Source organism: Schistocerca piceifrons, chromosome 6, assembly GCF_021461385.2.
Source record: "Schistocerca piceifrons isolate TAMUIC-IGC-003096 chromosome 6, iqSchPice1.1, whole genome shotgun sequence".
Lineage (NCBI taxonomy): Eukaryota > Metazoa > Arthropoda > Insecta > Orthoptera > Acrididae > Schistocerca > Schistocerca piceifrons.
In genome coordinates this window covers 101,430,599-101,444,282 of record NC_060143.1, presented here as the reverse complement: position 1 = coordinate 101,444,282, position 13,684 = coordinate 101,430,599, and the positions used below count along the sequence as shown (strand labels likewise).

The window sequence follows — 13,684 nt, the reverse complement described above, 5'->3', positions numbered from 1 at the left end:
AGAAACAGCATATATAGTTTAGCGGGAAATGAAGTAATGTTGTGGTAACAGAAAAGCTCAGAGTACTAAAAAGAGAACCGCTACCAAACTTCAAAAAGAACACTTTAACACTGTGTTCCAGAGGAGGCCCAAACGATTTTAAAAGAATACCAAATACATAAGAAAAACTTACTTCCAGTGGTCTTAGGTCTGCTGCCGACGACGAATGGCAGAGCGTAAGTTTGTTGCGTCAGGATTCCACTTAGATGAGCTGAGTGTAGCTATCTCTAGGTACGACGACTAACAACTTCCATAACATTATTTATCCAGCCACAGAAGGCTGATTTTAGAATTTTTTTTATTTATGCAGCATATCGACCAGACGAAACTTTGGAGCAGCAACAGTTCTGGCTGGAGGAACAAGTAAATTTCATATCCCATGCACCTATTTTGCTTGCTTCCTATACCGCTGCGTCTCGCTCCAGTCCTCATTCGGCAGAGATCGACACAAATCGGAAACCTTCCGTCAAATACAACATTTGGCCTAGCATCCGCTAGCCGACCTTCGTGGTCCTCAAACACCGTGGCCAAGTAGCAGCAACGTCTCCACTGTTGCATACGAGCGAGCTGTGGAGGCGGCAGCTGTGTGAGGCACCGTTACGACGTAAACCACGTCAGCAAGCGACCTCTACCCGGTAGCGGTCTTGTCTTGTGGTGATTCTGGGACGAAATACCAGTGCAGAAATAAAACTGTCACAACAGTTTGCATTTACCGGAAGATATGTAAGAGAAGGGCATGAAAATTCACGTAAGCTCAATTCCTAAACCGTGTTCTAGTGATCAGAGACGCTGCCTATATATCGAGGGGTCCCGGGTTGGATTGCTGGCTAGGTCGGAAATTTTCTTTGCTTGGGGACTGTTTAACTGTGTTGTCCTCATTATTTCATCCCGTCTTCATCATAAACAGGCGTAAATCGCTGAAATGGCGTCAAATAGGACTTGCACCGAGCGGGAGACCAACCACAGATGGAGTCTCCCGGGCAGTAATGCCATACCACCATTTTTATTTTTATGTTTTTTCTTCGGTCTGTCTTTTGCGCCTCGTCTGCGCCTGCGCTTATGCGGGGGACCATCTCGCCCCTACCCTCGGTACGGCACTGGCTGGCACCTGTTATCACCAGTACCTGCACCATCAGCATTTTGACACCCACTGTGGCCTTACCTCCTTGTGTACCAATTAAAACTCTGACACTCCATCAGCGTCCTCACCAAAACAGATGCACGGCATTATTTTCATATCCTCCCTTCCGACAAAATCTTATTGCTGCACAATGAGTGACTTGACCTTTGTTGACATAGAAATATCAGGCCCCGAAGGGGGAGAAGCTGCAGACACATTTCGTTCCGAACATTTCTGACACTGTTTGAGATTTCAACAACGAAATTTGTTTTTCGTAAGTCAGAGATAACAATATATTCCAAATTAATAAAGTTTCTGATTGAAAAGTTTATGCAGTTAAATATTTTTCCTTAATCTTATGACTGGTTTGTTGTGAACAGACGGGACTTCCTCTCCTGTGCCAACCTCTTTACCTCATATCGTAGTAGCAGACGCGCCGCACCTCCACAATTATTTGTTGCATATACTCCAATATCTATCTGTCCTACAGTTTTTGATCTCGATGGCTTCCTCTAGTACCCAAGGATTTGTTCCTTGCAGTATTATCATGTATCGTATTACTCTCTCCATTCTTCTAGTCGGTGTTTTCCACATGCTCCCTTCCTCACCGATTCTCTGAAGGACTGCCTCACTTTCTGTCAGCTCACTTAATTTTCAACGTCCTTTGTAACGCCATTTCTGAAAATGCTTCAGTTCTTTTGCCGTTTCGCCCAGCCCATAAAATAGTATTAATCGCTTACGTGTGTGAATGCGTGTGGATGTACACTACTGGCCATTAAAATTGCTACACCACGAAGATGGCATGCTACATACAGACGCGAAATTTAACCGACAGGAAGAAGATGATTAGCTTTTCAGAGAATTAACACAAGGTTGGCACCGGTGGCGACACTTACAACGTGCTGACATGAGGAAAGTTTCCAACCGATTTCTCATTCACAAACAGTAGTTGACCGGCGTTGCCTGGTGAAACGTTGTTGTGATGCCTCGTGTAAGGAGGAGAAATGCGTGCCATCACGTTTCCGACTTTCATAAAGGACGGATTGTAGCCTATCGCGATTGCGGTTTATCGTATCGCGTTGGTCGAGATCCAATGACTGTAAGCAGAATATGGAATCGGTGGGTTCAGGAGGGTAATACGGAAGGCCGTGCTGGATCCCAACGGCCTCGTATCACTAGCAGTCGAGATGACAGGCATCTTATCCGCATGGCTGTAACGGATCGTGCAGCCACGTCTCGATCCCTGAGTCAACAGATGGGGACGTTTGCAAGACAAAAACCATCTGCACGAACAGTTCGACGACGCTTGCAGCAGCAATTAGTATCAGCTCGGAGACCATGGCTGCGGTTACCCTTGACGCTGCATCACAGACAGGAGCGCCTGCGATGGTGTACTCGACGACGAAGCTGGGTGCACGAATGGGAAAACGTAATTTTTTCGGATGAATCCAAGTTTTGTTTACAGCATCATGATGATCGCACCCGTGTTTGGCGACATCATGGTGAACGCACATTGGAAGTGTGTATTCGTCATCGCCATACTGGCGTAGCACCCAGCGTGATGGTATGGGGTGCCATTGGTTACACGTCTCGGTCACATCTTGTTCGCATTGATGGCACTTTGAACAGTGGACGTTACATTTCAGATGTTTTACGACCCGTGGCTCTATCCTTCATTCAATCCCTGCGAAACCCTACATTTCAGCAGGACAATGCACGACCGCATGTTGCAGGTCCTGTACGGGCCTTTCTGGATACAGAAAATGTTCGACTGCTGCCATGGCCAGCACATTCTCCAGATCTCTCACCAACTGAAAACGTCTGGTCAATGGTGGCCGAGCAACTGGCTCGTCACAATACGCCAGTCACTTTTCTTGATGAACTGTGGTATCGTGTTGAAGCTGCATGGGCAGCTGTACCTGTATACGCCATCCAAGCTCTGTTTGACTCAATGCCCAGGCGTATCAAGGCCGTTGTTACGGGCAGAGGTGGTTGTTCTGGGTACTGATTTCTCAGGATCTATGCCCCCAAATTGCGTGAAAATGTAATCACATGTCAGTTGTAGTATAATATATTTGTCGAATGAATAACCGTTTATCATCTGCATTTCTTCTTGGTGTAGCAATTTTAATGGCCAGTAGTGTAGTTGTGAGTGCCGACGACGAGCAATTTAAATCGTATTTTTTACTCTGTTTATGATTTTGCTCGTCCATTTCACTTCGGTCTGGCATTTACGAGAGATTTCGGAGCTAATTTTATTTATATTCCGCATTGCGTTCCATCGCTCCTAATACTTTACTATACATAGAAAAAGTCGCCTCAGCTGCTGCTGAGAAATGGTTTTATTTCTACTACTGGATATGATCATTGATCATTTTCAGGTGACGGACGTCTAGAACCTTGGTAAAAATGACAACAGTTTCTTTATGGTTGAGCTCCATGACAGAATAGTAAGAATCATCTGCAGCGCAATGTTGAAGACCTAAACCGATGTGAGCCAACCAAATAATACGTCCGCGAGCACAAAGCGTTGCTTATCATATGCTTGTGCACAGACTCGATGTGTAGCTAACTCCCTTCGTCTTGGTTGTTCCCCACTATGCTTTAGAGACATTTGTACTTGTTAGTATTCCATCATGAGGCTCAGCGTAAAACTTGTTCAAATTGTGCCTTTCTTAATGATCCTGACTGTTCGCCATATTAGATTAAGGCCTGTAAAAGTAAAGAGTGTGACATCTTAGCAACCAAAAGTCAATAATTGTCGAAACACGTCATTTAATAGCTCTCACATATGTGAACTGATTACGACAACTGATTCCGCTAAGCGTGATGCAATTACTGCGAGCACCGGGTGCATACAAAATATGCCCTTCCGTAGCAACGCATATGCTTTATAACTCAGCCTCGAGGGACTAGAATGAACCTGAGCGGCCATGAGAGAGGATGATTCTGGTTTAGTCACCTTTGGGCAGCACCAAACCTGTGTGTCGATTAGACCTCCCTTATACGTGAAAATCTGTACAGTAGGCATGTTAACGATCTGTACGATCTGTCATTATTAAGATTTTGTGACTAAGCTCACTTGAGACTGCAGCATCGGACTGCGTCGTCAAAGACAGGAAATTGACTGCGTGTTGAACGTGGCCAGCGTCATGAAGCACGGTCGGTGTCCTATCTTAACTGAGCTAAAATCAAAGAAAGAGACTTGGCAAAGTGAAAACCATTCAACTCCAGGCTAATCAGCTTCATTGCTTTCTGTGTGTATTTTTTCCATCTTAGGGCGGGCCTTCCTCTCCTTCTTCTTCTGAGACGCCTCCCAGTTCAAAATTTTCATTGGACACCAATGGTTAGGTATTCTCTGTATGTGCACCCTGTTGCCCAAAGTTTTTATTATTACATTATCTCCATTGGCCTCTATACATCCTCATTTCGTATTCTATCTTGCCTCATTAAGAGCGGACATCTTCTCATATAGTCCATTTCCACCGTTCTAATTTTCTCCCTAATATCCTTGTCTGAGGCCACATCTCAGCTCCATAAAGAACACTGTGAAATACTCTTTTTTTACGGCACTGCCGATTATTTTTGTTCATTATTACACCATGCAAAGCTTTAGTAACTCTGTTTTCCGTTGCTATTGCTCAACAAATATCTATATCACATGTAACGGAATTATTTATTATTGTTCCCAAATGTCTTTAGCTTTTGCAGTATTTTATATCCCCTTTCTCTGTGTCAGCTTTCACCAAATCCTGTCCCATTCCTACAGCCAAGGAAGCAGATAAACGCGGGAACTTGCAACACTCGTGAATTCTCAGTTACCAATATTTGTCGCACGAGGGGCGTTTGAAAAGTCCGTGCAAAGTCAGAGAGCTGGCACCACCGGCGGGTATCGAGGTCATGTTTAGTTAGTAGCATCTCTGGAAAGAATGCACGCCAAGTTTCATCCATATTGGTCTATTTCTTTGGGTTTGGCATTCGTGTGAATCAAGGAAGTCGAGTGAATTTCAAAACAAAAAAATGGACGAAAAAGAATTTCGTGTGGTGTTTCAACATTACTTTATGAAAGGCAAAACACCTCAGGAGACCAAAGAGAAGCTTGATAAACATTAAGGTGACTCTGCACCCTCGCTTAGAACAATTTATAAGTGGTTTCAAAATTTTCGGTGTGGCCATATGGGCATAAGTGATGCTGAACGTTCTGGACGGCCTTTGGATGTTACGACTCCAGAAATCATTGATAAAATCCATGATATGGTGTTGGATGACAGAATAGTTAAGGTGCGTGAGATTGCTAGTGCTGTGGGCATCTCGAATGAACGGGTACATAGTATTTTGCGTAAACATTTGGACATGAGAAAGCTATCCGCAAGATGGGTTCCGCGCGAGTTCACGCTTGACCAAAAACGGAATCGTGTGTAGTGTTGCAATGATGGTTTGCAGCTATTCAGGAAGAAACCGCAGGACTTTAAGCGTCGTTTTGTCACTGTGGATGAAACATGGATACATTACTATATTCCTGAGACCAAACAACAATCTAAACAATTGGTTAAAAGGGAGAATCTGTACCAAAAATGGCGAAGACCATTCCTTAGGCCGGAAAGGTTACGGCGACTGTCTTTTGGGATTCGCAAGGGATAATCGTCATCGACTATCTGGAAAAAGGTACAACTATTACAGGTGCATATTATTCATCGTTATTGGACCATTTTAAGACCGAGTTGCAAGAAAAACGCCGGCGATTGGGACCTCAAAAAAGTCCTTCTCCATCACGACAATGCACCAGCACACACCTCAGCAGTTGCGGTCGCAAAATTATTGGAATTGGAATTCCAACTCGTTCGCATCCCCCCTATTCTCCAGACTTCGCTCCCTCGGACTACTATTTGTTCCCCAGTTTGAAGAAATGGCTGGCGGGAGAAAGATTTTATTCAAACGAGGAGGTGATTGCAGCAACTAATAGCTATTTTGCAGACTTGGACAATTTCTATAATTCGGAAGGGTTCAACTCATTAGAACAGCGTTGGACGAAGTGTATAAGTGTAAAAGGAGGCTATGTCCAAAAATAAGAAAGGTTCACCCCAAACACGTAAGTAGTTTTTATTTTTGCACAGACTTTTCAAACGCCCCTCGTAGCATCTATTCACGAGTTTCCTTTCGTTCAGCAAAATCTATCCGTTCTGTGAATATCTGAGGCTGAATGTACCGCTACAGACAATGTTTCGTTGGCGTGGGATATTTGAGCGATAGTTCGGTATATTCATGTTTTGGACTTAGAGCTCTTGTACTTTTACTGCGTTTGCAGTTAAAATTATGGGATATACGTCCCATCTTTTATGCAAAACACTGTTTTTTCTTGTTACCCGAACGTGATTCGGCGCCCACTGATGGTGGTACAGAGGTGCCGAAACCAGTTTGAGTAACAGGAAGAAACAGTCTTTTGTATAAAAGGAGGAATCTGTATCCAAAACAATAGTTCGGTTGTTGGTGCAGTCCACGATTGACCATTTATTGTGCAAGGGGATGAATAGAGAAGTCGACCAGTCTTGTGGCCATTCCCCAGTTTCCCATTCTCGTTTACAGAATGGACGAAGAATATCAGCTCATTCCTGCTACTGATAAACACCCGGAAAGAGGAGTTAATGAAACAGGGGGACAATGACAGACCCGTTTCAAAAAATGGTTCAGATGGTTCTGAGCAGTATGGAACTTAACATCTGAGGTCCCCTAGAAAACTACTTAATCCTAACTAACCTAAAGACATCATCACACACATCCATGCCCGAGGCAGGATTCGAACCTATGACCGTAACAGTCGCGCGGTTCTAGACTGAAGCTCCTAGAACCGCTCGTCCACAGCGGCCTGCAGACCCGTTTCAATTTATATCAAAGAATGCCTGCAATATATTACATACATATAACCTCAAGATATTCGATGAACGTAACTGACAATGGAAATTAAAAGGGTTCTTAACAACTGAAGAGGTGGTCTATTGATCTGATAGAATTATATTTTCCTTGAGAGAGATGAGTCTCAACTTTATCTTCGATAATGATAGAAGCTGAAGAAACAAATTAAAGTTTGTACCTTAACTGGACTTTGACCCTGGGTTTCGTGCCTACTAAACAGATGTGCTAACCATTACGCCACCGCAGTGTGTGACTAACACAGCTGCATGGACCACCGTAGTCGAATGCCCTCCCTAACAGAAACTTCAATTCACATCTTCAGCACAGACCATTGGATTACGGTAGTCAGCACAGCGTGGTAGCCATACGCTGTGGTGATATAATATTTAGCATATCTGCCTAGTAAGCAAGAGACCTGGATTCAAGTCCCGACTGTGGCACAAATTTTAATTCATTTCTTTACTTTCTACCATTATCAAACATCAGAGGTACTGTTTAATATTGTCAGAGCCCTGTGGGTACACAGAGTGTTTCGGAGATGACGGACGGCCCGCTTGCTTTCCAGACGGCGTCACGTATGGGCGGCGTGTGGGCATTCCCTCCGGACGCGGGGGCGGTGCGGTCGCGGATGTCTGCGCTGTGCCGGTCGCCGATCGTGGGGCGAGCACTGTGCGCCCGCTTCCTCGACACCGTCGCCGGATACACCGCCAACCTCAACATGGTCTGTCTCACTCTCCCTCTCAATACGTCTCTCTCCTCCCCCTACTGCTGCGCGTTTTGTCCTCACTCATTACCACTGTTCTCTCCTCGCGAGCTTACCCACTGAAATCTGTAAAGTTTTTTAAATTACCGCTCCCAGTCACAAATTTGTCAACTATTAGATTACTTATTTATTTAGCGACATGTTTCGAGGGTTAAACCTCATCTTCAGGCTAAATGGCACTACAAAAACAACTTTACATTAACGTCATACTGATATTACATAATATTTTCGTAAATGCTGTGGTCATCTTTGTTCTTCTGGCTTGGCAGTCTCCTTGTGATGTGTTGCGGTGTATCCATTTCCGTGGCTCTCTTGGTTACTGTTCACAAATTGTCACTAACGTAGCAGTAACTTGGAAACACGATCACAAACAGTTCTGTAGAATGAGTATGACCTTAATGTAAAGTTGTTTTTGTAATGCCATCTAGCCTGAAGATGAGATTTAACCCTCGAAACATGTCGCTAAATAAATAAGTACTCTAATAACTGACAAAGTTTGTGACTGGTAGCGGTAATTTAAAAATACCTTTACATATTTCTTGGGACAGTCACGGTCCAAAAATAGTCTAAATGGCTTCAAATTCATTGAAATCTGATTCGAATGACTTTCAGCTGTGGCAGACTTCTGAAACTAATTTTTAATACTAACTGATTTATAACTCCGTTATAAAACGTGCGAGCGCTAGCCAGTCGTCACTTGATTTAACTCATTTGTTTATTATATATAATTACACTCACACACTCATTATTTGGCCACTATGGACGTGGAAACACCATGTAAGTTTGTTACTTTAATTTTGCTATGAAAGCGGTACTGCTTGACAGTAAAAGCGGGTTAAAAGCTGTAAGCTGTCTGGGGAAGTTAATCTTCCATCACTAAGCAACTATTTCACCAGGTGTCTAGTCTAGGTTTACCAAATTCCCAAACAGACTAACATTAATTATAATCTTTTAATAGTCATACAACAACCGGTAATATATATATATATATATATATATATATATATATATATATATATATATATATATATAAGAGAATTTAAATAAAAAGAAAGAAATCAGTTTATATTTGGAAATTTATTTTAAGATTGATCATTGAAATTTCAGCATATTAAACGTGAGTTATAACTGAGCTGGTGCCTTGTTTCGGACTGTGAAAATGTGAGTTTTTAATCTTACGGAACACATCAAATATAGAGCCAAGATTGGGAGTCTGCATACAACACTGCATTCATAAAACAACACACAAAGAACATTGAAACATATGCAACGGAAAATTAACCACTACCAACAGATTCAAATTTTCACCCAAAGAAATTACGTTCGTAGCACAATCCTGTCCGTCATGTAATTACCACACACTGGTATACTAAATTCATATTAACTCTTTGTGAAATCTTCGCGAAAAGAATAGCTGAGGGGTACTTTGATGATTACACCACATGCTTCACGTGGTCAACTTGGTTTACACAAAGAGTGTAACTCCACAATAATTTTGATAATTAAAATAAATTAGATCGAAAAGCAATTTACAAAAGAAAGACCTCGAACTGGTTACTAACGTCTTACTGTTAACCTGACGGGTCAAACAGTTATATAAGCACGTGGTACTGGTCTCGCAAAGTACACCCCATATGGGTTGAACATAAAGAAAAGTTGCTATGTTGAAAAATATTGTCAAGACGAGACGTTATAATCACACAAGCATTCGCATTTAAGATTGATCTTAGTTAGAGTTACTGATCCACACGTGGTTCCACTTTACTCATAAAGTAGTGACAAAACAACTACCGGAAAATAATCTGAACTTCACACGAGAATTACAATGCGCTGCAATTTAAGATAACATTAGATATTTTAGAGCTAAACCTGAAATAAAGGTGATTAAATTTTCAGTTAGGCTGAACTTAAGAAATCCATTGTCCTACGGACTTAGCAGACACGCGCTTTGCCGGAGATCTTACCACTTCAGACGTTCGCCACGGACAGACTCCCTGCGCTCCTACCGAGTGTGCTTCCTGAGGGTGGCTCACAGATACAAACGGAAGTGGCCAGAGGGGCAGCTTCCTATACCAACATGACAACGGACGGCCAGGACCATGCTAAGAATGGAAACCTCTCTGCCTTTAGAAAGCGTAGCTACCTGTTCCGACGTTGGTCCTACTTTTCTCTAGCAAACAGGCTTGTCTGCTACCCTCAAGCATGCAACTAGAAACACATTTGCTCATTCATCCTCTCACACAGAAGGGAAGGGGGATGACAGTATCTTATCATATACAGTATATAAAAGAAAGCGGATGTGGGTTCCATATGAGACTGTGTGACATGAATTACATATAAACTGTGTTTTAAAGTGTAGTAGTGTGACTGATCGTTCTTGTTTATGTGTAAAAGTAACACGTTCCACTACTCAGTCTCCTCCCAGATAGTCAGAAACGCCACAGTAAATTTAGAAGAGGAATTTCTTCCATAAATGACAACAGATTTAAGAAATCAAACATGAAGAGAATCCAACAGAGACCTTTCAACCATCACTCCGAAAACATCAGCAACTAGTTATGTCTGTTAAATAAGGGTCACCTAACCACGGAAGAAGTTGTAGGAAATAGGTTTCACAAATGGAAGTATATTTCACAATTGGCAAACTTCCGTTCAGTTTTAAAAACCAACATGAAATCTTACTGGAATGTTACTCCTAGAAACAGAAAACTAATACGAGAAACTGAAGCTAATTATGAGGGACTTTGAAGTCGTTAGGAAGATTGCAAGAAATGAAAAAAATAAGCGCTTCTCATCTGGCCAGCTTGCATTTTCAAAATTAAAGAGAGAAATAACACAAAAAACTCCGCTTTCTAGATGCACAAACGAATAAATTAAATGCGAGATGCTCGGAACACGCGCTCTGACATATAAGAAACACCTCTTGGTAACAGCGTTTCTGTGAAACCGAAACTTACATTTTCAGAGTGCACGGTCAGCACAGGATGAAAGCCAGAAAGCAAATGATTAAAAGATTTCTATGTTCACCTTTCTTAGCTGAACACGTGTCAGAAACTCTTTTAGAGGGACGACAGCGTGCTTGTTGCCAATATGAGGAACGTGAAAGTGTTATCTTAAAACAGAGGGGAAGGTGCTAAAATGTCCTACAAATACGAATATTACAGTTATCAGCTTAGTACCGAGCCTGAACAGTCTTTTTTATTGTTGGACACAGCACACACAGTGTCTTAGTAGGATGGGCGATACGCTGGAGGCGAGAAGAAATTCCTCATGTTGCAAGCGAAATGAAAAGGCGGTGTTCTTGTTACTGCCCATAGAAGTATATACTTACAACAACTGAGGTGGGCACTTCAGAGTTTAGGCGCTCCTTCGGCTGGAAATAATGATGTATACCGGGAAACTACCACTTTAGAATTACCTAAGGTGACCAACCCCACCTGTCCCTGGGAGCGTCACAGATGTTTGCTACTCGTGACTTGAGGCAAGTTTTTCTGTCGCAACTGGATAGCAAACACGGACTGTACCGGAAATCGCTTTCTTAAATGAGAACAATCAACCTAGAACAAAATTTTCATGCTGCCAGCTTTCATTGATGAAATAAACTGAGCTCATACAGATTGGTGAAATGATATTGACCTGCCGCGTTACACATCAAAATCAGAATCTTATGCTGCTGCGAATTTAAATAACGTATTTCATTCTGTAAACTTGGTCGCAATTCCATACAAAATTTTTGGTATTTTTGGCCTCTGTCTAGAGATTCCCTTTTCTGACAGGTTGGAAATTAAGGTCAGTAACCTGAGCCCAACTTTCACGATTGCATTAGGTTGGTGCGTTAAGTTCGTAGAATTTTTGTTTTGCATTTTGGTATTGTGGTTGCTACAGGTCTATTTATCGATTGCCATTTTTTATCTGTAGTTCACTGTTGCTGTTTGAGTTTACGTATTGACATTTTGTCATTTGAATATAGTAAGTGAAGCTCTGGACGCTAGAAAGTGGAGTGCCAAATGGAGACATCGGAACATTTCCGACATATTTTTCTGTTTGAGTTCACTGAAGAGGTAAGAGAAGCGGAGAGAACCAGGAACATTTGCACCGTGTAGAGAAATAATACCTTTGGACAGAGCACGGCAAGAAAATGGATTTTTTCGTTTGAAGATGGATCTTTTTGAGATTAATGACTTTCCACGCTCAGCAAGACCTTCGGGGTTTGATGAAAATCTTTTAAACGCATTGACCCAAAATGATCCACGTTAATGTACTCGGGAACTGACAAATGTGATGAGCTGTGTTCATTTCACCACCGTGCGACGTTTGCATGCAACGGCGAAGGTTCAGAAATTGTGTGTATGAGTATCGCATGCTCTAAGCCAGAGGTTTCCAACCTGGGGGGGTAAAAATTAAATTTTCTGAGGGGTGAAAACGAAACAATACGATTCTATTTCAGTCATGAAACTGAATTATTTTCAAAAAATCGTTACTGTTATCACAGTTTTGTAAGATTCTAATACAGGCTATATAAGTTATCAATAATAACTTTTTTTCTCAATTAATAGCATTAATGCGATGTAGGTTACAGGTTCCTCACATACTCCAACCACTGCACACATATGTTTTGCTTTGTCCCGTACATCGTTGATTGTAAAGGTAACGCATATATGTTACAAATACTAAATATCTCATGAAATTATCTTCTCCAAGATATAGATAGCATCTGCAGTAGTCCAAAAACTGCTTTGAAACAGATAAATGATTTAATTGACAGCACGACCCTTCAGTAACTAGAGAAGGGCTACTCTAGTGGTTTACACATTGTTACTGTTATTATTATTATTATTATTATTATTATTACTATTACTATTAATGGCTGTGATCAGACGCAAACATTAACTGCCTGAAATCGTCCAATTTCTGCCAGTTCAGAAGTAAGGCGTGTGGTAATCAAGTGCTTTACGAACGGTAAGTATAGTGCACACATTTCAATTCGGTTATTTTAAATGGGGCTGGAGTGTGCAGGTCAAGTAAGTGCCACGAAGGAGAGGAGTAATGCGGGAGAATAAGTATCTTTTGCAAAAACTGTCTGCCCTCACTGTGATTAGATAGCTTTCTTATCTGAGAAGAATTTTTAGGTAGCTCTTGTGATGCACCATGAATTCCATTCTAACACACACACACACACACACACACACACACACACACACACAAACACACAAACTAAACATCATTCACCCTCAATCTTTTTAAAAATAAAAGTGTTAAATGAAGTCGTTCATTCTACATTGTAGTTACGAGCTATAGTTAATGGTAAGGTGGGGGAGGGGGCGGGGAACCTGTGGTATAAGCCAACGTCACAAAAATCAGAGGGTGGCGATACGTTCATCTCTGCTTACTCATCGAACAACAGCAACCATCCCTATCCTGTAATTTTACTGGGTGATAGAGGAATGATTGAGCCCAAACAAAGTAACAGCTCACCGTACAATGGCCCGCGCGCATCCACGAAAGATAATATTATGCATGTGATGGAAAAGCGGTGGTGTGGTGTACTACGAATTGCTTCCCCAAGGTGTAACCACAATGCTGACATCTACTGTCAACAACGGAGACGTCTTGCAGACGCATCCGCAGAACAACCACCAGGAAGACGTAAAGTGATGCTACTTCACGATAACGCGCGCCCGCATTCTGTTAGCTTCTTAAGAAACACTACATAGGAGCTGGATTTGGAAGTCACTCCCCACCCACCCTGTTCACCTGATATTGTGCCCTCAGATTTTTTCCTTTTCCGCGCACTATCAAAGAAAGTTCAAGGAACTTCCTTTCGGGATCAAAACGCGCTCCGAACGTGGCTC

The 13,684-nt window shown here is 42.1% G+C and overlaps 1 protein-coding gene across 1 annotated transcript in view; it reads left to right on the top strand.

Moving 5' to 3' along the window:
* The window catches only part of LOC124803167 (lipase 3-like), a 171,323-nt gene that overhangs the window by 99,122 nt on the left and 58,517 nt on the right, over positions 1-13,684 (top strand). The window contains exon 5 of the mRNA XM_047264349.1: positions 7,635-7,790. Within this exon, the coding sequence (XP_047120305.1) occupies positions 7,635-7,790 (156 nt within the window). The remainder of the gene's footprint in view (positions 1-7,634; positions 7,791-13,684) is intronic.